This window comes from Ascaphus truei, unplaced genomic scaffold, assembly GCF_040206685.1.
Source record: "Ascaphus truei isolate aAscTru1 unplaced genomic scaffold, aAscTru1.hap1 HAP1_SCAFFOLD_1182, whole genome shotgun sequence".
NCBI classification, from domain to species: Eukaryota; Metazoa; Chordata; class Amphibia; order Anura; family Ascaphidae; genus Ascaphus; species Ascaphus truei.
The window spans coordinates 38,290-61,408 of NW_027454052.1; the positions used below are offsets into that span (position 1 = coordinate 38,290).

General features: G+C 45.1%; 2 protein-coding genes across 2 annotated transcripts; one reads left to right on the forward strand and one right to left on the reverse strand.

Annotated features, from left to right (window-relative positions):
- Positions 1–8,662: 8,662 nt before the first annotated feature.
- LOC142475352 (histone H1-like) lies at positions 8,663–9,547 on the forward strand. The gene has a single exon (XM_075581268.1). The coding sequence runs from the start codon at positions 8,697–8,699 to the stop codon at positions 9,351–9,353; it is 657 nt and encodes a 218-aa protein (XP_075437383.1). The 5' UTR covers positions 8,663–8,696; the 3' UTR covers positions 9,354–9,547.
- A 126-nt stretch (positions 9,548–9,673) lies between these two features.
- On the reverse strand, positions 9,674–10,528 carry LOC142475353 (histone H3). Its single transcript, XM_075581269.1, has one exon. The coding sequence runs from the start codon at positions 10,498–10,500 to the stop codon at positions 10,090–10,092; it is 411 nt and encodes a 136-aa protein (XP_075437384.1). The 5' UTR covers positions 10,501–10,528; the 3' UTR covers positions 9,674–10,089.
- Between the last annotated feature and the right edge of the window lie 12,591 nt (positions 10,529–23,119).

Below are 23,119 nucleotides of genomic sequence, written 5' to 3' on the forward strand. Positions count from 1 at the left end.
TTATTGAGAGGGTGGGGGTGGTGCGTCTATGGGTTTTACTGTTCAACCACAGCATTAACCACCTCTATACCCCACTCAGTCACAAGCTGAGTATTTTGGCAATTCTATTTTGCCTTAACCCACTATATGCTGAGCAGTACCACAGGGGGTCACAGCTAACAACATCATTACTCACAGAGTAGTGTGAACCCTCCTGTACTACTGCAGACACTGTGGAGGTTGCCTCCATGCCATCATTTACCCTCTGTGTGCAACACTTTACTACGCTCACTTAAGGGTAAACTGTCCATATGTGCTAAGTGTCTGCATTTTGCTCTCACTATAACGTATACTGGGCGGCAACAGCAGATATTATTGACATTAGTTTAGGTGTACCTTGGTTAACAACACCTGTATAACACCACTGTTTCCACTGCTACTTACAGATGTTTCCACCCTATACACTATCTGCAGTTTAGGTGTTTAGATGACCTTATCTAACGCTCCAGTTTTGACATGCTATTCTGTATCCTACTATCCAATGTGTTAATAAGTGTGCACCTATTATCAACAGTGTGGGCCACACAGGTTTTCATCATAGACCTGGCTCTGATAGCACTGATGAATGGATTTAGTCACCAGTGCATATCTTAATCAGGGACAGACATTATATAGGTCTAACTTAGCTCGCATTTCGTCACACAGTATTACTGTACTTATCCACAGTGTATCAATTGAGTGTGTAGCACACGCCTGGATACACTTATATGGAAAGTGTCTTTGAGTGGGCTCTCACAGGCTCCTCTTGCCTATATCATTAGGTAGCTACTATCAGTAGCGTTTGATCCCCAACATTCATTAGGGATCTTATTATATCCACCCACATACTTGCAGGTGGGTTATTAAGGATAGAGTCACGTGCTGTTTAATACTATTTAATTACGTTTTAACACCCTATTTTTTACTCATGGTTATAAATAAAGCATATTTTTACATTTACAACATTACAATCCTTGTGACTGAGTGCTGAAAGACTGGGTCCTTTTTCTTTCATATGATATAATCACGTCTCCATCCAGTCAGCACCTCACTGTGGTCTAACACTAGCTGTGCGGGTTTTCTTTGCGTGTAGCGAAATATGGAAGAGAGAAGAATCTGCTGTAATTTGACGACCAGGCGTATCGAATACTTGCCTGAATTCTCGAAGAAAGCGAGAATAGTCATGCGTCATGGTAGGCTCCCGCTCCCAGATGGGGGATGCCCAGGCTAGGGCCTTTCCGTTCAAGAGAGACATAATATAGGTCACCTTTGAACGAGCAGTGGGGAAGCGCAAAGGAGATAATTCAAATTGCATCTCGCACTGATTAAGAAACCCTCTGCACTTGTGGGGATCCCCTGCATAGCGGTTGGGAGCCGGGAGATGAGGATTCACAGCCACGGGAAGAAGGGGGGAGGGAAACGCCACAGTTGCCATGGCAGAGGAGCCTGGGGAAGGCTGCAATGAGGAGAGTCTAGAGAGCTCCTGTGTCATGGAGGCAAGCTGCGCCTCTAGCTGGAGAAGTCGCTGCATGGGGCTTGGTTGCTCAACCTCTTCGGGGTCCATGTCTGTGGGGCTGAGCATAATGTTACGCTGAGCTCACCACGGACAAGGAGGGACCCAGAAACTGAGGTGAGATGGGTAACAAACTGCACCCACAGCTACGGACACACACCTGGAAAGTGGAAAATAGGCGTCTGGAACCGTCTGGGAGTATAAGATAAAGTAAGATACTCGCCAGACGAGAAGGGAGGTTCCAGAAGATAGGTGGTACCGAGAGCCTGGGGTCCAGAGCCGGGAGGTAGGTCGGAATCCGCAAACCGAGGTGAAGGGGTCGGGGAGTCCAGGAGGTCAGGATACAAACCAAGGGTATAAGACCAGAGCGGATCCACAGCCAGGCCGGTTCAGTACGCAAGGGATCACTAAGGAGACAAAGAGACAGGAACTGAGGCAGGCACAATCGTGGTTAACACAGGTCATACAAAGCTATGCTCAGCCAAAGAATGAATGGCTGAGCAAGGTATAAGTAGGAGGAAGGACCAATAGGGAGAGGGGGAGTAACGAGGGAGCGGTCCCAGGAAAGATAGGGATTGGTAGGGAGAAACTCACCACAGCTGTGCTAGATGTGCAGCTTGTGAGCGGTGCACGCGCATCAGGCGTGTGCGCCACGCGGGAGAGGCGTGCGCGGCCTCAGCTGGGGGAGGGAACTCCCCCTGAGGGAGGATGTAAAAGTCCTCTGCCGTGCTCGCGTATGCGCGAGATCAGTAGCTGCTGCAGGAAGCGGAGGAGAAGGGAGATCCCGCCCGCAGCGGCGAGAAGGCAGAGCTGGAGCGGGGTGAGTAAAGTCACGGGGGGAGCCCCTTTAGAGAGAGCTGTTCCCCCGGACCTTACAATAAATAAACAAGAAACAATAACATAAACTATAAGCAATGGTGTATCTCTTAATATGGGGAACCAAGGGGGCCGGGGACCAAGGGGGAAGTCCAGAGGGGACCTGGACTATATGTGTTATTTGTATTACTGTATTTCCTCTTGTGTAAGCTGCCAGTGATTGTAAGACGCACCATAGATTTGACACTTACAATCAAGGAACATTACTTCTCACTTACCAGGTTTCAGGAGAGGTCCCAGGTCAGCGGAGGATGAAGCGGGCGGCCTTGACAGGACAGGTCCCACATCTGCAGAGGATTGAAGTAAAGACTGGTTCAGCGGTAGGTGAAGACCATCACGGCATGATAAAATGTGTGTGTTGATGTGTAGTTACCACATCCCTATCCCCACTTTATACTGTTTTCCACTTCCAGACATCAGTGATTAGCTCTTTTCTGGAAGGGTTACACAAAGAAAAAAACCTATACATTGGGCACAATAAGCCTGGCAGAGGTGGCCATTGCACACGGTATTGGGGTAGTCAGCCGTGCTTTGCTTTCACTCTCACTGGGGAGACGTGCTTTGCTTTCACTCTCACTGGGGAGCTGCGAGCTTCAGATCTATATCACCCTGCTCCACTAAGCCTTCTCCCATTGCTACTGCCAGGGCGTTGGGCAGAGCCTGGCCTGCTACACTGAGCTTCCCTGCCTTGCTTCTCCAAGGACATCAGGCAGGATCCGGCTCTCCAGAACTCCCAGCGATGGGCTACAGAAAGTGAATGCCGCCGTCCCACTGAACAACCTTGTGCTGAAAGGGCTTACCTAGCCCCGCTGGTGGTCTAAGGGGAGCCTTCGCACTGTCACCTGGCTTGCCTACTTGCTAGCAGACATCCCAGGCACGGCCGAATGCCGATATCTCCTGTGATGACTTTAGGACAAATAGAACATATATTTTTAATAAAGTGCCTTTCTGGCTGCAGTTTTAAATGTACAGGCAGGATGAGGCTTTTTCTACTTGCCTTTGTAATGCAACCAGTAACCACATGTTTTACACCGATGAGCTGGGGGCACTTCCTTCTGCAAACTTCAGAGACCCCCTTTTAGGGAAATGGCTATGGGTCTCGGGAAGTGTTGCGGATGAAAGCCCCAGAGCCGCAAAGTGTGAATTAGCCGGGATGCTCGCTGACCAGGAGATCCTGTTAGTCATCTGGGCTAGTTAACACCTTGGGTCCAACTCCTAGCCTGGGAGACACCAGGTAAAAAGGGGAGCACCCATATGGTAAGCAGCCCAGGTGTCAGAGTTGCACAGGCGCTGTATCAACTGGAAATCCCTGTAGTGCCCACTCTGCAAACTGGGGGCAAGATGGAGATTGGTGAGATGGAGGTTCCCACGAAAGGGATTGGGCGGGTATGTTATAGATATGCTAGCCGACCCTATATACATGCTCCCTAAGCTATCCCCGTTGTCTTTTGTTTCCCTTTTACAATGTGAACAAATTTCCACTTTGCTTCTACAAGCGGATAAGAGCAGCAGCAACGATTCCCTAACGCAACAAGTTAATTACATCAGAACCAAGGACATAACTCTTCTTCAGGATTCCGTTAGTGCTGGGGGTTATCTAACGAACCCCAATGGACCAGAAAGAACTTTGCAATATTCACAGACTTATTGGGCTGGCAATTTACACCCCTTGCAAAAGGACAGCATTTTAAAAGACAATATTCTGGTGCTTTGTTTTACTTCTGGACATTCTATCCCATTCTCTTCCTCAGTAAGTGTTTTGTCAAGTATATTCTAAGGTTGTCGTGTGTCTGTCTATTAAGGAAATAAATGTCAGTTTATTTTGCTCAACTTGTGTGCTCAATCTATTTCCCTAAAATATAAAATTGTTGATACGTTCCGTCCATCGTGACAGTGGCCACACGGCCACAGTTGGAATAGCGTTTCCTTACCCTTACTCCAGTGCTGGCGGTCAAAAGATCTAAGGTAGCTGACCCTCCCCAGGCCACCAAAATAGGGGGGAAGAAGTCAAAAACCTGGGGTGTTGAAGTAGGGCCGATGGAGGTTGCCCACGAGGGCCAGTGCTCCTTGTGTAACTGGCTGGGCCACCTGCGTGTTAACTGCCCAAACTACCCCTATCCAGTGTAACAGGGTATGTCCCATAATACCTCTCTTTCCCACATAGTGTATCTATTATGCAAGTCCCTATTATGTTCAGAGCAGTAACAGGTTAATCTATGAGCCAGTGACCCCCCAGTGAAGGAAGTAAGGTGGTGACTCATGGCCTGTGTAAGCCTATCCAAGATGGGTACAGTCCATGAGCCCGCCCCTTGCAGAGACTTCCAAATGGGAATATCTGTAACCCATAGCTCACTACAAATGAGGCGTGACCATGGGGCTGAGGTAGGGATTTGTATAGAATGCCAACCACACCCACGAAGGCACATCTAGAGTATAGGACAGTCGTACAGGCCGGATCAGGGTAACAGAAGACAGGGTAAGTGAGGTACTTGCGTATCTTGGAGTATAGAGCAGTGGATTGTTGGGGTACGTAGCCAGGGTCAGGGTTTTAGAGCGTAGAGTAGTCGTGGAGCCAAGCAAGGGTCAGTGCAGGAGAGAGTGGCGTCGCCGTGGTTCCAAATCCAGGGTCAGTGCAGGAGAGAGTAGAGTAGTCGTTGCCAAAGCGAAGGTCAGTGCAGGAGAGCATCACAGAGTAGTATCCATGCAGGGTCAGGCAGCAGGGTTCAGGCAGACAGGAACTAGGTGATGAGTGCAGCGTCACACAAACAGAGGTTATGCTCGGCAATGACTGGGAGCTCTGAGAGCATATTTATAGGACCTCCCACCAATGGGAGGCAACCAGGAAGCAGACGTGCGGACAGGATAGGCTGCTGGATCATGCAGGTGTGTCCTATTACACGGCCAATAGCTACCGCGTCAGAATGTGTGCATGCCCCCCGCAAAACCCGTAGGTGACCTGGTCACGCGCTGTCATCGTGCGCCACGACACCCGCACCGCCATGAGGGCGGAAACCAGAGGCGAGACCCGTGGAGATAGAGGAGGGGCGCAACTGCGCCGCATAACAGTGATATCAGGACAGGGCCAGGTACCAGAGGCAGGACCCGCTGAGGTAGAGGCGGAGTGAGGGGCGTAACCGTGCTGCATAGGGGTGATGCCAGTATGGGGGCGGGACAGAGGGGTGTTGAAGTAGGGCCGATGGAGGTTGCCCACGAGGGCCAGTGCTCCTTGTGTAACTGGCTGGGCCACCTGCGTGTTAACTGCCCAAACTACCCCTATCCAGTGTAACAGGGTATGTCCCATAATACCTCTCTTTCCCACATAGTGTATCTATTATGCAAGTCCCTATTATGTTCAGAGCAGTAACAGGTTAATCTATGAGCCAGTGACCCCCCAGTGAAGGAAGTAAGGTGGTGACTCATGGCCTGTGTAAGCCTATCCAAGATGGGTACAGTCCATGAGCCCGCCCCTTGCAGAGACTTCCAAATGGGAATATCTGTAACCCGTAGCTCACTACAAATGAGGCGTGACCATGGGGCTGAGGTAGGGATTTGTATAGAATGCCAACCACACCCACGAAGGCACATCTAGAGTATAGGACAGTCGTACAGGCCGGATCAGGGTAACAGAAGACAGGGTAAGTGAGGTACTTGCGAATCTTGGAGTATAGAGCAGTGGATTGTTGGGGTACGTAGCCAGGGTCAGGGTTTTAGAGCGTAGAGTAGTCGTGGAGCCAAGCAAGGGTCAGTGCAGGAGAGAGTGGCGTCGCCGTGGTTCCAAATCCAGGGTCAGTGCAGGAGAGAGTAGAGTAGTCGTTGCCAAAGCCAAGGTCAGTGCAGGAGAGCATCACAGAGTAGTATCCATGCAGGGTCAGGCAGCAGGGTTCAGGCAGACAGGAACTAGGTGATGAGTGCAGCGTCACACAAACAGAGGTTATGCTCGGCAATGACTGGGAGCTCTGAGAGCATATTTATAGGACCTCCCACCAATGGGAGGCAACCAGGAAGCAGACGTGCGGACAGGATAGGCTGCTGGATCATGCAGGTGTGTCCTATTACACGGCCAATAGCTACCGCGTCAGAATGTGTGCATGCCCCCCGCAAAACCCGTAGGTGACCTGGTCACGCGCTGTCATCGTGCGCCACGACACCCGCACCGCCATGAGGGCGGAAACCAGAGGCGAGACCCGTGGAGATAGAGGAGGGGCGCAACTGCGCCGCATAACAGTGATATCAGGACAGGGCCGGGTACCAGAGGCAGGACCCGCTGAGGTAGAGGCGGAGTGAGGGGCGTAACCGTGCTGCATAGGGGTGATGCCAGTATGGGGGCGGGACAGAGGGGCGGAGACCACAGACCACTGGGAAGACCGTGTACCACGCATGCACGCTGCGCATCAAAACAGGAGGAGCAAGAATGCGCTCCATGCCCAGAGACCGAAGGGGACTGCACAGAAACCGTGCACCGTGCGTAAGTTCCACCCCAGTTTGCCACTCTTGGGTGTTATGGTAGTCCAATGGGCAAGTGAGGGTTAAAGGGGCAGGAGCAGCAGAACAGCGAATCCTCACAGTATCACATTTAGTCAGTCTTGTGCTGGGAGGAGAAGAAAGCACAAGGGCTGTCATTGTTCCCCATCGGGGGAAAGCATGCCCACCCCAGGCTCAGGCCTGGGGACCATTAAGGTGCATGGTGAAAAAAAATGGTGAGCAGGAAAGGGCTAGAAATAAGGTCCGGGGTCCGGCTTTCGCTGGGCTAGAGCCAATGGTTTCCCGCAGACCTGGTGGCGCCTTCCCAGCGGGATATTTGGGGTTGACCGGAGGGACCTATTGCAGGGGAAGCCTATTGTGTTAGGGGAAGCCAGACAGGCTTTACCTTATTATGTGAGGCTGGCTACCCCTATCGTCACATGTGTGTTGTGTGTTTTCTGGCTTGCCAGAATAAACTTTTGTTTATTCATCTAGTGTGTCATTCGGTAGAAGGAGTGGCTCAGTGAGTAAACACTGAGTAAAACACACTGGCACTGAGAGTGAGTTTGAAGCCTGGTTCAACTCCGAGTGTCAACTACTTGTGACCTTGGGCAAGTCACTTTATATCCCTGTGTCTCTGGCTCCAACAAAATAGATTGTAAGCTCCACGGGGCAAGGACTGTGTCTGCAAAATGTCCCTGTAAAGTGCTACATAAAACTAGCAGCGCTATACAAGAACGTACTATTATTTTTATTATTATTATTATTTTCTGGTGATAGTGATCCTGATGTAAAGATGTTAAAAGTTCTGGTCTCTGGTGACAATGGTCACAAAACATGTCAGTTCCTATACACAGTGCTAATAGTGACATTACATAGTTATGTAACACACAGGGTGACTAATAAAATAACCTAATCTTCCATTAATATCACATATATATATTTTTTGTAACCGACAAATAAACATATTTTTTAACACTTCCCAATTGTATTATAAAGCTTAAACAAAATAGATGTTTGATTATTACATTATTAAAATATATTTACTGTCATTCACATGATGTGTATGTTACTATGATTTTGTTTTTAGAAAACATAATTTTACATACATATCATTATAAACTATTCATTTGTAGAACAGATGGAATACAAAACTTTTCGAATCTCCCATTTAATAACCAATATTCATAACTGACAATGGAATAATACAGAGCTTAGTACCGGGGAAATGGAACAACATGAAATAGCAATGTACACTGCACAGGAATTATTGTGCTACTTGTACATATATAGTGAATCCCCAGACCATGTTTATATATTTATATGCACATTATTTTAAACTGATACTGTAGAATAATATGTCCTTAGTGTCACTGTATGAGGATGGAGGTGGCACATTTAGTCTGAGCAAAGTAAAAGTGACAGAAATAGACAGATATGAATGAAATCTGGCAAATCCCGGGCTACAGAGCCGAACTTTCACCCATTATTCCTAATTGTGTTTGTACTTTCCCAGCAGAAAAATGATACAGCAGTGAAGAGAATATAATTCCTTATAAATTGCATGCAAGAAGGGGGGATGTGAGTAATAATTAGGGGATAAAATGCCCTTTTCTTGCAGCCTCAGAAACACAAAGTCAGAGCAGTGTTTGTGATCCGGGAGGATGAGAGTCAATGCGGGGCTTAGTGATTATACCCAATGAGAAAGAAGCTCACTCCGATAACTAACCAATCACAGAGCAGCAGGCTCTCTATATAAGTCCCGGCAGGTCCCCGCCCCCAGTATAACTTTCTGTCAGTGTGTTGGGATATTTTACCTGCAGCTGCAATGGCCGAGACCGCTCCTGCTCCTCCTCCTCCAGCTGAAAGCGCCGCCAAGAAGAAGCAGCCGAAGAAAGCGGCCGGAGCCTCGAAAAGCCGCCCAGCAAAGTCCGGTCCCAGCGTGTCCGATCTGATAGTGAGAGCTGTGTCCGCCTCTAAGGAGCGCAGCGGGGTCTCCCTGTCCGCTCTGAAGAAGGCTCTGGCTGCAGGAGGCTACGATGTGGAGAAGAATAACAGCCGCCTGAAGCTGGCTCTCAAGGGCTTGGTGAGCAAGGAAACCCTGATCCAGCTGAAAGGGAGCGGAGCCTCCGGATCGTTCAAGCTGAATAAGAAGCAGCTGGAGAGCAAGGAGAAGGCGGCCAAGAAAAAGGATGTGGGGAAACCCAAGAAGCCAGTGGCAAAGAAACCCGCCAAGTCCCCCAAGAAACCCAAAAAGGCTCCGGCGGGAGTGAAGAAAAGCCCCAAAAAGGTCAAGAAACCGGCGGCCGCCAAGAAGCCAGCAAAAAGCCCGAAGAAGTCTAAAGCTGCCAAGCCCAGGAAGGCTGTGAAGAGCCCGGCGGCTAAAAAGGCTGCGAAGCCAAAAGCTGCTAAGAGTCCAGCTAAGGCCAAGGCAGCCAAACCCAAAGCAGCAAAGCCCAAGAGGGCGGCAGCTCCTAAGAAGTGAGACCGAGAACTTCAGCCTCTTACAAACACAAAGGCTCTTTTAAGAGCCACCACAACCCCACTTAGAGAGCTGTGCACATAATGTGTAACTGGGAATGTTTCTCCAATTTATCCCATGCAGGGGTTTGTGTTACACTGCCAGAGCATAAGTGTATATGCATTGATACTGCGAGCACTGTAAGGTGCATGTGTAAGTTTGTAGTCCCTAACCTATTTCACGAATACATTTTCTCAGACAAACTGACATATTAGGTGACATTATGGTTTTGTGTCTACATAATATTCACATACACGGTTTATATAAAATTAAAAAAAGTGTAGTTTACATCAGAAAAACGTATTTATCACCATGTTATTAAAAAAAGTGTTTACATCACATTGAAAGCATCAAGCACATGCTATTCCATAACACTTCAGTTTGATCACCAGTGGCACATGGGAGGGGGGACATTTACAGGTTTGTCTTTACGTGCACCCATATACAGCATGAAATGGTGACTATGCATGCAAGTCTATATATCACATGACAAAGAATACACAAATATTGAAGGTGCGTTTATCTATATTGTCACACATCAAGTACATATGTTGGTACAAGGATAACACACTTCTTTCATTCTCTATATTGAGATCAGTATCCGTGTGTTAATATTGATCAGGCCATTTCATTGAAAATGTGGTGGCTCTTAAAAGAGCCTTTGTTTTTCGGGTGTAAACGAAGTCAGGGTGCAGCCGGCCTAAGCTCTCTCCCCTCTGATCCTGCGGGCCAGCTGGATGTCCTTAGGCATGATGGTGACCCTCTTGGCGTGGATAGCGCACAGGTTGGTGTCCTCGAAGAGCCCCACCAGATAAGCCTCGCTGGCCTCCTGCAGAGCCATGACAGCCGAGCTCTGGAAGCGCAGGTCAGTCTTGAAGTCCTGGGCGATCTCCCGGACCAGGCGCTGGAAGGGCAGCTTGCGGATGAGCAGCTCGGTGGACTTCTGGTAGCGGCGGATCTCCCTGAGAGCCACAGTACCGGGCCGGTAGCGGTGAGGCTTCTTCACTCCGCCGGTGGCCGGAGCGCTCTTTCTGGCAGCCTTGGTCGCTAGCTGCTTACGGGGAGCCTTCCCTCCCGTGGATTTCCGGGCGGTCTGCTTGGTCCGGGCCATCCTGTGCTGCTGTGTCAGTGCGCGTCTCCGGTCAGGAACTAATAAAGGAAAAAACCGCTGCAGCTGCGTATTTATGGACTGCAGATCGCTGTGATTGGCTGCTTTGGTCCCGCCCTTCGCTCTGATTGGTTCTGTGAAAGCCGTTGCGATGTTCAAAAATCCCACCTCAGACCGATATCGTCCTAATAAAGTTATTATATATTTAGTGCTTGTAAGTGGGACAATTAAAAAGATTTAATGTGATAACATTAGTGTTTGCACAGATACAGCACAGAGCTCTCTGACATGGAACATGTACTTATACCAAGTATTCAAATGATCTTTAATCGGTGAAATGTAATATGAGGGGTTTTCTTTCCCAGATCATTGCTTCAATGGGACTTTCTTGGTTCCTCTTTTTCTAATGTTCACATTGTGTTATTATTATAAACCCGAACACAGAGACACAAAGAGGCGGAACCGCGCGGCTCGTTTCCTTAATGCCTGCAGTTCCCAGAGCACCACACGGTGGCAGTGCTGCGCTATAAATGGGGCTTCCCTCAATGTCTTCTCGCTGTCACTGCTCTGTGTGATCTGATCAGCTCCTAACCGGGCTCTTTGGCTTCCCTCTAATGCTCCAGTCACAGTAGTTTGCTTTTAATTAAAATACCAAGTCTGTATATGTGTATACACAATGTGTTATAGTTTAAGCACAAATTAAATATTCCATAATGTATTATGTATTTTCTAAATAAAGATGAACATCTGATGTTAGAGTAATATAACTAGACTGAACTGGGGCCTGTATTTAAAGATATCTATTAAACTTATCCTCATTCCTTATTTATTGAACTATATTACTGAATATGAAATATTAAAATTACCAATGTAAATAAACACCATCTAATACATTTAAACATAAGCTGAACTATATCAAGACTTGTTTTTTATGTTTCAGATACAATATTAGCATTTAAGCTGACTATTTAATTATGCATTAATTGTTGCTGTGTTTTTGCATCTATTTTCCAATGCTTGTCAAACTATTTCACCATTTAGGCAGATATGGATAAGGATATATTTCCATTGTTTCAATATGTTTTTTTTTTTATTTTTTATTATTAATTAATGTATCTTCTCATACTGTTCATTCTTTTTTAAACTATAGATTTCATATTTATCCTGAATAAGTCAGTTAGTTAATTGTAACTACAAATTGAAGAGCTAGTTTCCCCAAAGCAGCACTCAATATCCCATTCTTAATAAGCCTTCACTTTTAATACTTGTTACACTATTACTATGAACAAACATTACACATGAACCTACCAATCTTTATTTTAAGTGGTGAAGAGAAAAACAGTTGTTTTTTTCCAATAGTTCACCTCCTCTAATTAATATATTATCTATAACGTATCCAATGCTGTTTTTGTTCTTTTATTATTTATAGATAAAATGCATTACATATGTATTGGAATCAATACATTAAATACTCTAATTTCTTGGAGACCATAGTTTTGCCCCACAGAAATAAGTAAAATAAAATTAATACATTGTTTGTGACAACCTCAGTGAAGGAAATCTAACAAATAATAATAGTATTATTATTATTATTATTATTATTATTATTATTATTATTATTATTATTATTATTATTATTATTATGTGCCTAAACCAACATGGTGATTACTTTTACCTAAACAGGTGCTCAAGCGACCAAGTTAATAACACTAGTGTGATCATTTTCTATGCAAATAACTACTTAGTCAAATGTGTCACAATCTCCACTAACCAATCCTACTAAGTAACTATCTCCTATACAATTGCTATAATTAGCTACTCTTACAAACTAGTGTAACATTGATATATGTTGCAACCAATCTACAATAATAATCTCAGGGGGAAGGTATCTCTCTAAATTGAAAACATTCAGTGTTTGATTCAATGTATCAATCTGCATACCTTTCTACTCTCCTCTGTAGAGGAAAAATTGTATGTCGTATATTGTCTGTAACCTGGCATATCACCATTTTCTTGTGTTATACCATGTTTCCACTGCAGCTATGGATTCTGGGAAATAAATACACATATAAGCATACAGTGTCACCTTTAACTTAATATCCATATTAACATGATCTCCTATAAGCATAGTTCTGCCTTATTATACAGATTTTTTTTTGCACAGCTTGCTATATATCGTATAACTTCCATCATGTTTAAAATATATAAAAAAGTAGTCCCAAGGGGGGCACAGGGGGAGCACTGCCAAATCAATGAGGGAGAAAAGGGGGCTGCATCCAGTAGTTATTAAAAATGTATTTATTAAGTGGTCAAAGCAAGAACATAAACACTTTTACGCGTTTCGGGAATTGCGTCCCTTTCTCAAAAAAACTTTTTGAGAAAGGGACGCAATTCCCGAAACGCGTAAAAGTGTTTATGTTCTTGCTTTGACCACTTAATAAATACATTTTTAATAACTACTGGATGCAGCCCCCTTTTCTCCCTCATTGATTTGGCAGTGCTCCGCCTGTGCCCCCCTTGGGAATACTTTTTTATGTACATTTATGTACGTGAAGCACCCACTACAAGGAAAGAGCTGTGCTGCAAAAGGGGAATCTCACTGAAACGAAGATCATCTTTGGTATGTACTTTTTGGTTCTGTTGGGGCTTGTTTGGGGACTTTATGGCATATATGGAGACCTGAGCTAGCCACACAACGCCATCAGTACACATATACCACTTCATGTACCATTACACATGGTTTATCTGCATTTCCCCAGCACTTATATTTGCTCCTATACCTTGATCACAGAGGTTATTATTATTAGTCTGCATGCACTTTGCCCTGAGTCAGCTGAGACCCGTTTATAGGGATACCATCCCTTAATTCTGCCTATGTTTAAAATATAGTTTATATTTCTAAAACATATGTTAGTATGTCTTAGAATTTCTGTAATCTAAACAGCTTTTAGATTGTTTTGTGAAATGTAAATAAAGGGAGAGAACGAAAAGCCTGAAAGCTCCAGCCTCATTGTATTATATGGGGGCTATGCACTAAGCTCAATGGGTTTGCGTTCTGATGTTAAAAAAATGCATGTCCGTTAAAAAGTGAGGCCGGGGGACTCGCCCCCGGAAGCCAGGGTGAATGGCAGCTTAGGGAATTAGCTCCCTTCACACTGGCAAGAATCATATAGCAAAGTGACAATAAAAATCACCATAAAAACCTCCAGAAGGCTGATAAATTTGGCGGAATACCTGGGGATGCCAGCCAAGGCTAAATCAAAGCAAAAAGACCCCTCGGTCAAGACATATTTCAACAAAGCCACACCGTCAGCAGCAGGAGGCTCTGTATCACCCACACCGACTATGCAGTCAGAGTCCGACAGCGAGACACTAACCCCACTAGCAGATGACCAGGAACTGGTCAGGAGAAAGGATCTCCGTGAATTCTGCGGGGAAATGAAGACCTTTTTCCGCAAAGAACTCAGGAATCTGCGGAGAGATTTGGACGCGGTGGGTGAAAGGACCGGGACCCTTGAGAAAAAAATGGATACCAACACGAGGGCCATAGTACAAACTAATAAAACGGTATCTCAATTGGCAGAAAAGGTCCGAGAGATAGCAGACAAAACAAGAGGACTCTGAAAACCGAGAACGCAGGAACAATGTCCGCATCAGGGAAATCCCAGAAACTATTACAGTTCACGAGGACTTTGTTCAAAAATGGCTGGAGCATTGGCTCCCAGATAAATCGGAGCAGGATTTACACTTGGACCGCTGCCACCGAGCGCTCCGTTCAAGGCCGCAAGCGGGAGACCCCCCTCGGGACATAATAGTGCGGTTCCACTATTTCCGCATAAAAGATGCTGTCTGCCAGATGGCGAGAGAGGCGAGATCCCTGGAGTTTGAGGGCTTCAGGCTTCAGGTCTTTCAAGACCTGTCGCCAGCTACCCTTGCCAGACGCAGGAGCCTAGGCCCTATAACAAAAGTCCTGCAAGAAAAGGGGACCCGCTACAGGTGGTTGTTCCCATTTGCCCTGCTCGTGGTGAAAAATACCCCATTTGTTTGCCGTCTAGTTTAAGAGACAGCCTAATGTTATTCTATGTTCATTATCTTTATCCCTGCAGCAGATGGTGTGGCTGGGAGCCCGGAGACGCCCGTGGGGATGTGTGCCTCGGGTACCCCTCTGCTTGAGGGTTATGTGGAACCTGACCCAGCCCTGTCCTTGCCAAAGGATACAGGCGAAGCAGAGATTGGCGTATGCAGCACTGCAGGAGGAGGTGAGGCAGTGAGGGCGGCCGATCGACGGGGGTCTCCGGTCGTCCAGCCACAGCTGCTCAACTAAAGCTAAGTCAGGTTTAGTTGAAACTACTTAGAACTGTTTAGAGGTTTTACACTTTTACACTTACACTATCTCACTTCTTACACTTTGTTGACCTGCCGGTGCGAACTACCCTATTAGTTCGTCGGCGCCTCAAAAAAGGTACCTCATGGAGCTAGCCCATGAGGACCGCTCTCCCCTACAGAGGACAGATCTATATAGGCCTGGTAGCACAACCCAGTGGTGCCAGGCAACTGTCCAGTCCGTAGGGCCACAGAGCCGGTACTGGCTCACTCCAGACAAGGCTCTTCCCACTTTGTTTATTTTTCCTGCGTGCTCCCACGCTCCCCCCATACCCTCCCCCTCCAGGCCACCTCGCCATATCGATGCGCAGAACACACATAATAAAATATCACCCACACCTACTCCATTCGGGGTCCTACAGGCCCATTCTGGGACCACCCAGGTCATGCAGATCATGAGGTATCAACAATGTTACACACCAGGAAAATGCATACACATAATACGATTTAAATGGCGTTAAATATCATCTCTAACCATGTCAATGGCTTTAACAGCCCCATAAAAAGGAAGGCCGCATTCATAGATTACAAAAGGAAAAAAGCAGACGTGCTCCTCTTGCAGGAAACACACTTCAGTACTAGCAGCTCCCCTAAATATTTAGATAACCATTATAAGCAATTCTACCTAGCGTCTGCCACAGAGAAAAAGAGAGGAGTGGGGATCCTCTTTCATAATAGTGTACCCTTTACAATGCAGACACTCAGGAGGGATAAGGCAGGCAGATTCTTGATTGTTATGGGAATTATCCACGAACAACCGATCACCCTAGCAACGCTGTATGCTCCTGGTGAGCAAAGTCATGACTTTTTCAGAGACTTCTTCCAAAAATTGGCCCAGATAGCCAAAGGCCACATTATCCTGGCTGGTGACTTTAATCTCGCGATGAACCCAAACCTGGATAGGTCGGGCACACCCAGATATGGGCAGCGAAAAGCAGTAGAAGCACTAAAGAAGGGACTTAAGAAAAATCAGCTGACTGATATCTGGAGGGAGTTATATCCCACAGAGAGAAATTACACCTTCTATTCCCATCCCCATGACGCATATAGCAGAATCGACTATTTCTTCATCTCTAGTAGACTGGTCCCCTTGGTCTCCTCTACGAGGATCCATGATATTTCGTGGGCTGACCATGCACCTATAGAGCTACGGTGCACTCATCATATTCGTTCTGATAGGCCTGGTGCGAACTGGAAACTTAATGAATCGCTGGTAAAAATCCCAGATGTTTGCAGAGCAGTAGGCGAGGAAATTAACCAATTCTTTAAGATTAATCATGGTTCAGTAAAATCATACTTTACCCTCTGGGAAGCCCATAAGGCAACCATAAGGGGCACATTAATTGGTATAGCAGCGCGCAGAAAGCGCGAGAGAAACACCAAATTGGTGACGCTCCAAAATAAACTACATGCCCTCACAACAAGGCACAAAAAACGACCTGACCCGCAGATATTAATGGAAATAAAGAACACCAAAATTGAACTAAACCTTCTGCTGACCTCGCAGGCAGACAAATCATTGAGTTGGTCAAAGAGGAAATACTATGAAAAGGCAAACAGTCCAGATACTATGCTAGCGGGCAAATTACAAACCAAACACTCAAATTATAACATACAGGCGATTCGCTTAAAAACTGGAGCCTCTACATCAAATCCGAAAAACATAGTGGAAGAATTCAAATCTTTCTACGAAAATTTATATAATGGAGAGAAAGCGGCACATAGTATCAAAACCACAAGGGCCGTAGAAGATTTTCTGACGAGCGCCAAACTGACGGGGCTAGATGAGGTGGACAGGGGGGTGATGGAAGTGGAGTTCACAATGGACGAAATTACCCAGGTCATAACTGACCTCAAGCCATCTAAGGCCCCAGGCCCTGATGGCTACACAGGGCTCTATTATCAGAAGTTCATTAAGAACCTATCCCCATGGCTGCTCCGAATGTTTAATGCCGTATTGGCGGGAGCCCCGTTCCCGGAGAAGATGCTCCAAGCGTCTATCTCAGTGATTTATAAAGATGGAAAGGATCTGCAAGATTGCAAAAGTTATCGCCCAATCTCCCTCATTAATACTGATATTAAAATATACGCCAAACTAATAGCCAATAGATTGAGTCACATCCTGCCCAGACTTATACATCCAGATCAAGTCGGCTTTATTAAAGGTAGACAAGCTGCGGACAACACCCGACAAATCATTGATCTGCTAGAGATAGCCAATAATAAGAAAATACCAGCTATGATGTTGAGTCTGGATGCAGAAAAAGCTTTTGACAGGATTGACTGGCCTTATTTACGAAAGACGCTTGGGGCGTTTGGCTTTGGGGACAAGGTGAGTGGCGCTGTAATGGCGTTGTACTCTGGCCCCGCTGCTAGGGTCATACACCAGGGATTCCCATCAAATACATTTCAAATTAAAAGTGGTACACGACAGGGGTGCCCATTATCTCCCCTTTTATTTGCCCTGTGTATGGAACCACTAGCAGCGCAGATCCGCAACAACCCGGATATCTCAGGGATCAATATAGACTCGAAATCCCACAAGGTTGCCCTGTATGCTGATGACATCTTATTGATGGTCTCCAGACCCCTTACCTCTCTGCCGAACCTATTTGACCTGTTGGATAAATTTAATAGGATATCTGGATTTAAAATTAACCAAACCAAATCAGAGGCCTTGAATATCAGCCTCCCAAAAGCAACAGAAAAACTACTGAGTCTGAACTTCAATTTCAATTGGCAACCAAAACATATTAAGTATCTAGGAGTTCATATCACTAAAGAATATAAGGTCATCTATGAAGCAAATTATCCCAAACTGATTTGAACCCTAAAAGATGATCTGAGAAAGTGGATGCCATATAAGATCTCCTGGATTTGTAGGATACATAGTGTAAAGATGAATCTCCTCCCCCGTATCCTATACCTTTTTCAGACTCTACCAGTGCCACTGAGACTGAAGGAAATACTCTCACTTCAGTCTGAAATCTCCAATTTTGTATGGGGTGGGAAAAAATCGAGAGTAAACAAGACAATTATGAGAAAGACAATTCGGACAGGGGGACTAGCGGTACCTTGCCTGGTATCTTATTACAAAGCGGCGCAATTGTGTCAACTCACACAATGGCAGATCAAACCAGCATTGAAAAGATGGGTAGATCTGGAGACATCAGTCTGCTCCCCATTGGAGTTAGACAATATATTATGGTTACCTAAAACAGCCGTTAAATGGACTGACCGGCCGCTTTCCTCGATGATCAACTCATTGGTGATTTGGGGGGCCGCTAAATTTAAATATGCCCTAACATCCAAACACTCGCTGATATCCCCGTTATGGGGTAACCCCGACTTTGCACCAGGATTACCAGAACACACCTCAGAAATTTGGAAACAAAATAGATATAATCGACTGAGAGACCTGGAGGGGATACCAAATAAAATTAAATCATTTGAACAAATTAGATCTGAGAAAAACATCCCACATTCCAAATTTTTCCGGTACTTCCAGCTCAGGGCGTACTTTAACAAGAACACGCCATACCCACCATTAACTACATTCGAAAAGCTCTGACTGACTGAAACAGACACACGGGGACTCATATCGCAGATTTATGGAGAAATAGTGGGTTCTGGGAACACACGACAAGAGCAAAAACTGGCATATAGAATTAAGTGGGAGACTGATCCGGGTGAAGTCCTGGAAGAGGAGGACTGGACGGCCATATTTGAGGCGGCAGCCAAAAGCTCTATTTGCACGACTTTAAAGGAAAACACATATAAAGTAATGATGAGATGGTACCTCACCCAACTGAAATTATCAAGGTTTGTGCCAGGATACTCCCCGCTGTGTCCAAAACAGTGTGGAGCATCGGCCGACTTGTTACACATGCTGTGGTCTTGCCCCCGTATCTCACCCATCTGAGAAGAAATTAGAAATTGGATCCAGAAGATTTTTGATCTCACAATTCCCCCGCACCCGTGGCTGTTCCTCCTGAATAGACCATGGCCGGGACTCTCTAAAACTGGTAATAAATTGGTTGGACATTTCGCAAATTCAACGCAGTGCGAGATCGCAGCTATGTGGAAACAACCCGAAACCCCAAATATCCCCAGGATTAGAAATCTAATGTGGTACATATGCCAGATGGAGAAATGAACGAGTTTAGTTAATGACACTGGTGATAAATATCTAAAAGTTTGGTCGCCTTGGTTGGAACAGACCGATATCCCGGGGATTGAGGTTACCACAATCTGGCAATAATAGTTCAAAATGCGTTTCCATTTGAAGGACGGGAACATTGCAGCAGGCATCCCAGGCACACACAGGGAAGCAATAAGACATAAAAGACCAAAGAGATACGCCAACGAGAGCTGAGGGATGATGTAAATCATGATCTGAGTACCAATTTTTAGCCTAAAAGCCGGAGAGGACCGCACTCGCGGGGCCACCATCTCCCTCCCCCCCCCCCCCCTAGCCTCACTTTTATTTTATTTCTCCCATAGCGCAGCACCTTAATTGTATCACACAATGCAAAACCGGAGTTATGTTACGATCCAGACTGAATAGGTACTCGCGGGAGTACTTTGGTATCGCACAGGAGTGTTATGTTTGAGAGACTCATTTGATGTGTACTGTGATACTCTATGTATTGAAAACTCTTTCAATAAACTCAATGTTGGAAAAAAAAAAAAAAAGTGAGGCCGGGGACGCGATTCACTAAGGCCTTGAGCCCATTTTTTAACGTATGTGCTCAAAACACCCACAGCGTACGTGTTGCTTTTTTCCCCCCTGCTAGCATTCTTAAACTTCCCATACGCTAGCTGATAGAAAAAAAAGCTGCATGTAACATTTGCATGGTGATTTGCCATCTCCATGCAAGGCTGTTACAGGTGATTGTACACTAATTAAAATCATTTTAATAATAGTGTACATGAGCAGGGGGTCTCCGGAGCTGAACCGCATTGGTTTCAGGTCCGAGGACCCCCTACTTCAGGAGATACAGGCCCCGTTATGGGGTGCTGGTATCCCCTGCAGCATTTAAATGTCCCGGTCACGTGACGTGGAAGCTTGAATCTGCAGGGGATACCGGCACCCCATAAAGGTGCCTGTATCTCGGGAAGCAGGGGGTCACCGGACATAAAACCAATGCGGGTCAGCTCCGGAGACCACCTGCACATCTACACTATGAAACACATGTATATTAAAAAAAAGATTTAACAAACATCAATACACGACTCTCCGCCCAAACCCATACAGTACAGTTATGTGCAAAATAACTATTATCCAGATATGGATAATAGATTATTTGCCCATTATTAAACACTGCATTAGTATACCTAAATAAAGTAAATAAAAACAGTAGCCAGCTATGCCAATGAATACAAGCAATAAACAACACGAACAATGAATTAATTAAACCATTAACCAATGAAACCAATTAATTCCTAAACCAAATCAAAATGAATAGTAATACTAACCAATCAAACCAATGAATTAATACAACATTAATGAATGTAAACATTAAAAGACAAAGAAATAAATTCAAACAATATCTGAAATAACCATACAATGCGTTAGCTAATATAACACAACATTAACTACAAACGAACACCAATCGCAAACATTTTATTAGCATTAAGCAGGAAACAAACAAACAATCACATCCACATAAGAAATTGAAATTAAAACAACCCAACCAACAGCAATACCAAGCCACAAATGCCCCCCAAATATTGTCATAGTAATGTATGCATCTGAACCTTAAAGTGGTACAGATTAATATATTATCAGTCAATGTGCCTCCCCCAAAAATAAAAAAAACACATCCAAAGAAGAAACCTGTAATAATAGACATTTACAAACATTCAATATAGTACTTACCATTAGAAGCGGTGCCCCTCCGACTCCCGGGGTAATAGGAAGCTCACGTACCTTGAAGGCCTCAAACAGCATCCGATGCCATCGCCATGAAGATTCGGATCAGGTACCCAAATCTTCTTTTTTCTTTCTTTAATCACCATCTTCTATCTTCATCTGTCAGTCCAAAAAACCCCATGGTGAATCCCAACCGTTGTTGTCTCGTCGTCTTCTTCGGCTCAAATGAGGCGTCACGGTCTTAAATACGGCTTGTGATGTCACATTTAGCCTCAAAATGGTTAACAGTCACCTGATTGGCTGTTAAAACCATGTTCCGACTATAATTTTTTTTTTTTTTTTTACATGACGTCACTTAAAGGGAATGATGCCAGCCAATCAGATTGGCGTTTGTAGTTAACATGTTCGTTTGTAGTTAATGTTGTATTATGTTAGCTAATGCATTTAATGGTTATTTCAGATATTGTTTGAATGTATTTCTTTGTCTTTTAATGTTTACATTCATTAATGTTGTAGTAATTAATTGGCTTGATTGGTTAGTGTTACTATTCATTTTGAGTTGGTTTAGAAATTAATTGTTTTGATTGGTTAATGGTTTAACTAATTCATTGTTGATGTTGTTATTGATTGTATTCATTGGATTAGCTGGCTACTGTTTTTATTTAGTGAAGTATGTTTTTTTGGAGTTAGGTTTTATTATTGTGTATCTGGTGCATTAATGTATTGTAATTAGGGTGCCCGTTGAGTGCTATAGAGGCTTATCATGCCCATATTATTATTATATGGGTATGATGTACCACTATACTACTCAATGGGTACAGGGTGGGTATAGTCAGTTCAGGGTGGGTGCTTAGGCCTCCCGGGTTTGTATCGGGGCAGGCTGGGTTAACTCCTTAATGATTATAGCGGTTAGTAAACGCTAAGGTGATTAAGGGGTTAGGGGCCATTAGAATGTCTTTATTATGTATATTCTGTATGCTTTCTTTCAACGGAGGACAGACAGACCTGTTGTTGTGGTAAGTATAACTGTATTTATTTACTTTATTTATGTATGCTAATGCAGTATTTAATAATGGGCAAATAATCTATTATCCATATCTGAATAATAGTTATTTTGCACATTATTGTACTGTATGTGTTAGGGGGGTGTATTTAGTTAGAAATAATGTTTAGTATTTTTGTAGGCACAACATTGGTACCGCAGGCCCGCGGGTACCACGGGACTCCCGCGGGGTCAGCCGGGGACACCTGCGCGACCCCCGACCTCTCTCGGGGACCCCCGTGGGGTCAGCCGGGTACACCCGCCGGCCTGTTGTATGGGAGTTGCGCATGCAAAAATGTAGAGCAAGAAATTTTTCAAAGTCCAGCTTTTTTTGCGTCTACCTTGAGCTGACGTGTTCTGTTGAACGCAACTTTCGCGTATGCTAAAGTTACGTAGCTTTGTGCATCCCGCTTAAGGGCAGAATTTAACGCTAACAGGGTAACGAACGAGCAAAGTTGGACTTTGAAATATTCCTGAGAAAAGTCAGTTTTAGAGCGCAAAGTGCCTGTTTGCGTGGCTTAGTGCATCGTGTTCAGCGTAACATCACGTTCTAAGAGCACTTTGCGCTCTAAAAACGACTTAACGAAGCTTAGTGCATGACCCCCTATGTCTTTATTTGTATAGCACCATTAATGTACATAGCAATTCCCATTAGTAATACACGTGGTAATCATATAAATAACACATAATATATAAATAACAGGTGAAGGGAATAAGTGCTTCAGACAAATGTAACATTTAGGAAGAGGAGTCCCTGCTCCAAGGAGCTTACAATCTAATTTTCGAGTGTCTGTTGCACAGTCTCAGGGGGCACATCTTAATCTATCACCACGTTAGGATCAGAATAAGATCTGAAACTGATTGGGTTCCCATTTCATAGATTTCACGCTTCCCTAGCAAATCATGCAAACAGGGCTGTGGCCAATCACAGCATTAATGATGCACAGGAGCCATTCAGGACACATGGTCTTGTCTGAAATGGCCAATCAGGGCTTGAAGTGGGTGATTGCAAATTAAAGGGCAGCGGATAGAAATATAAATCGGTCAATGGGAGCAGCATCCACCAACGGGGCCCAACAATGGCTTCCATGGCTGACAAGATGTCCCATGCTGGGCTCGGCATCCGGATATTTGGATGGATGACAAAATGTTCTGCTTTTTGGGTTGATTGCCCCCTGGTCTGATCTTCTCCCACGGTCACTCCCCCTTGTATTCCTGCACCGCTCTTCACCTCCAGTCGCAGAATTTGCCAGTTCTCTCGACATGCGAGCTGCACAAAGGGTTTCTCAGCCCTGCATGTACAGAGACCTTAGCTATGCTTG

Excerpts from the sequence above, each read along its gene's own strand:
- LOC142475352 (XM_075581268.1), top strand. The coding sequence starts at position 8,697 with ATGGCCGAGACCGCTCCTGCTCCTCCTCCTCCAGCTGAAAGCGCCGCC.
- LOC142475353 (XM_075581269.1), bottom strand. The coding sequence starts at position 10,500 with ATGGCCCGGACCAAGCAGACCGCCCGGAAATCCACGGGAGGGAAGGCT.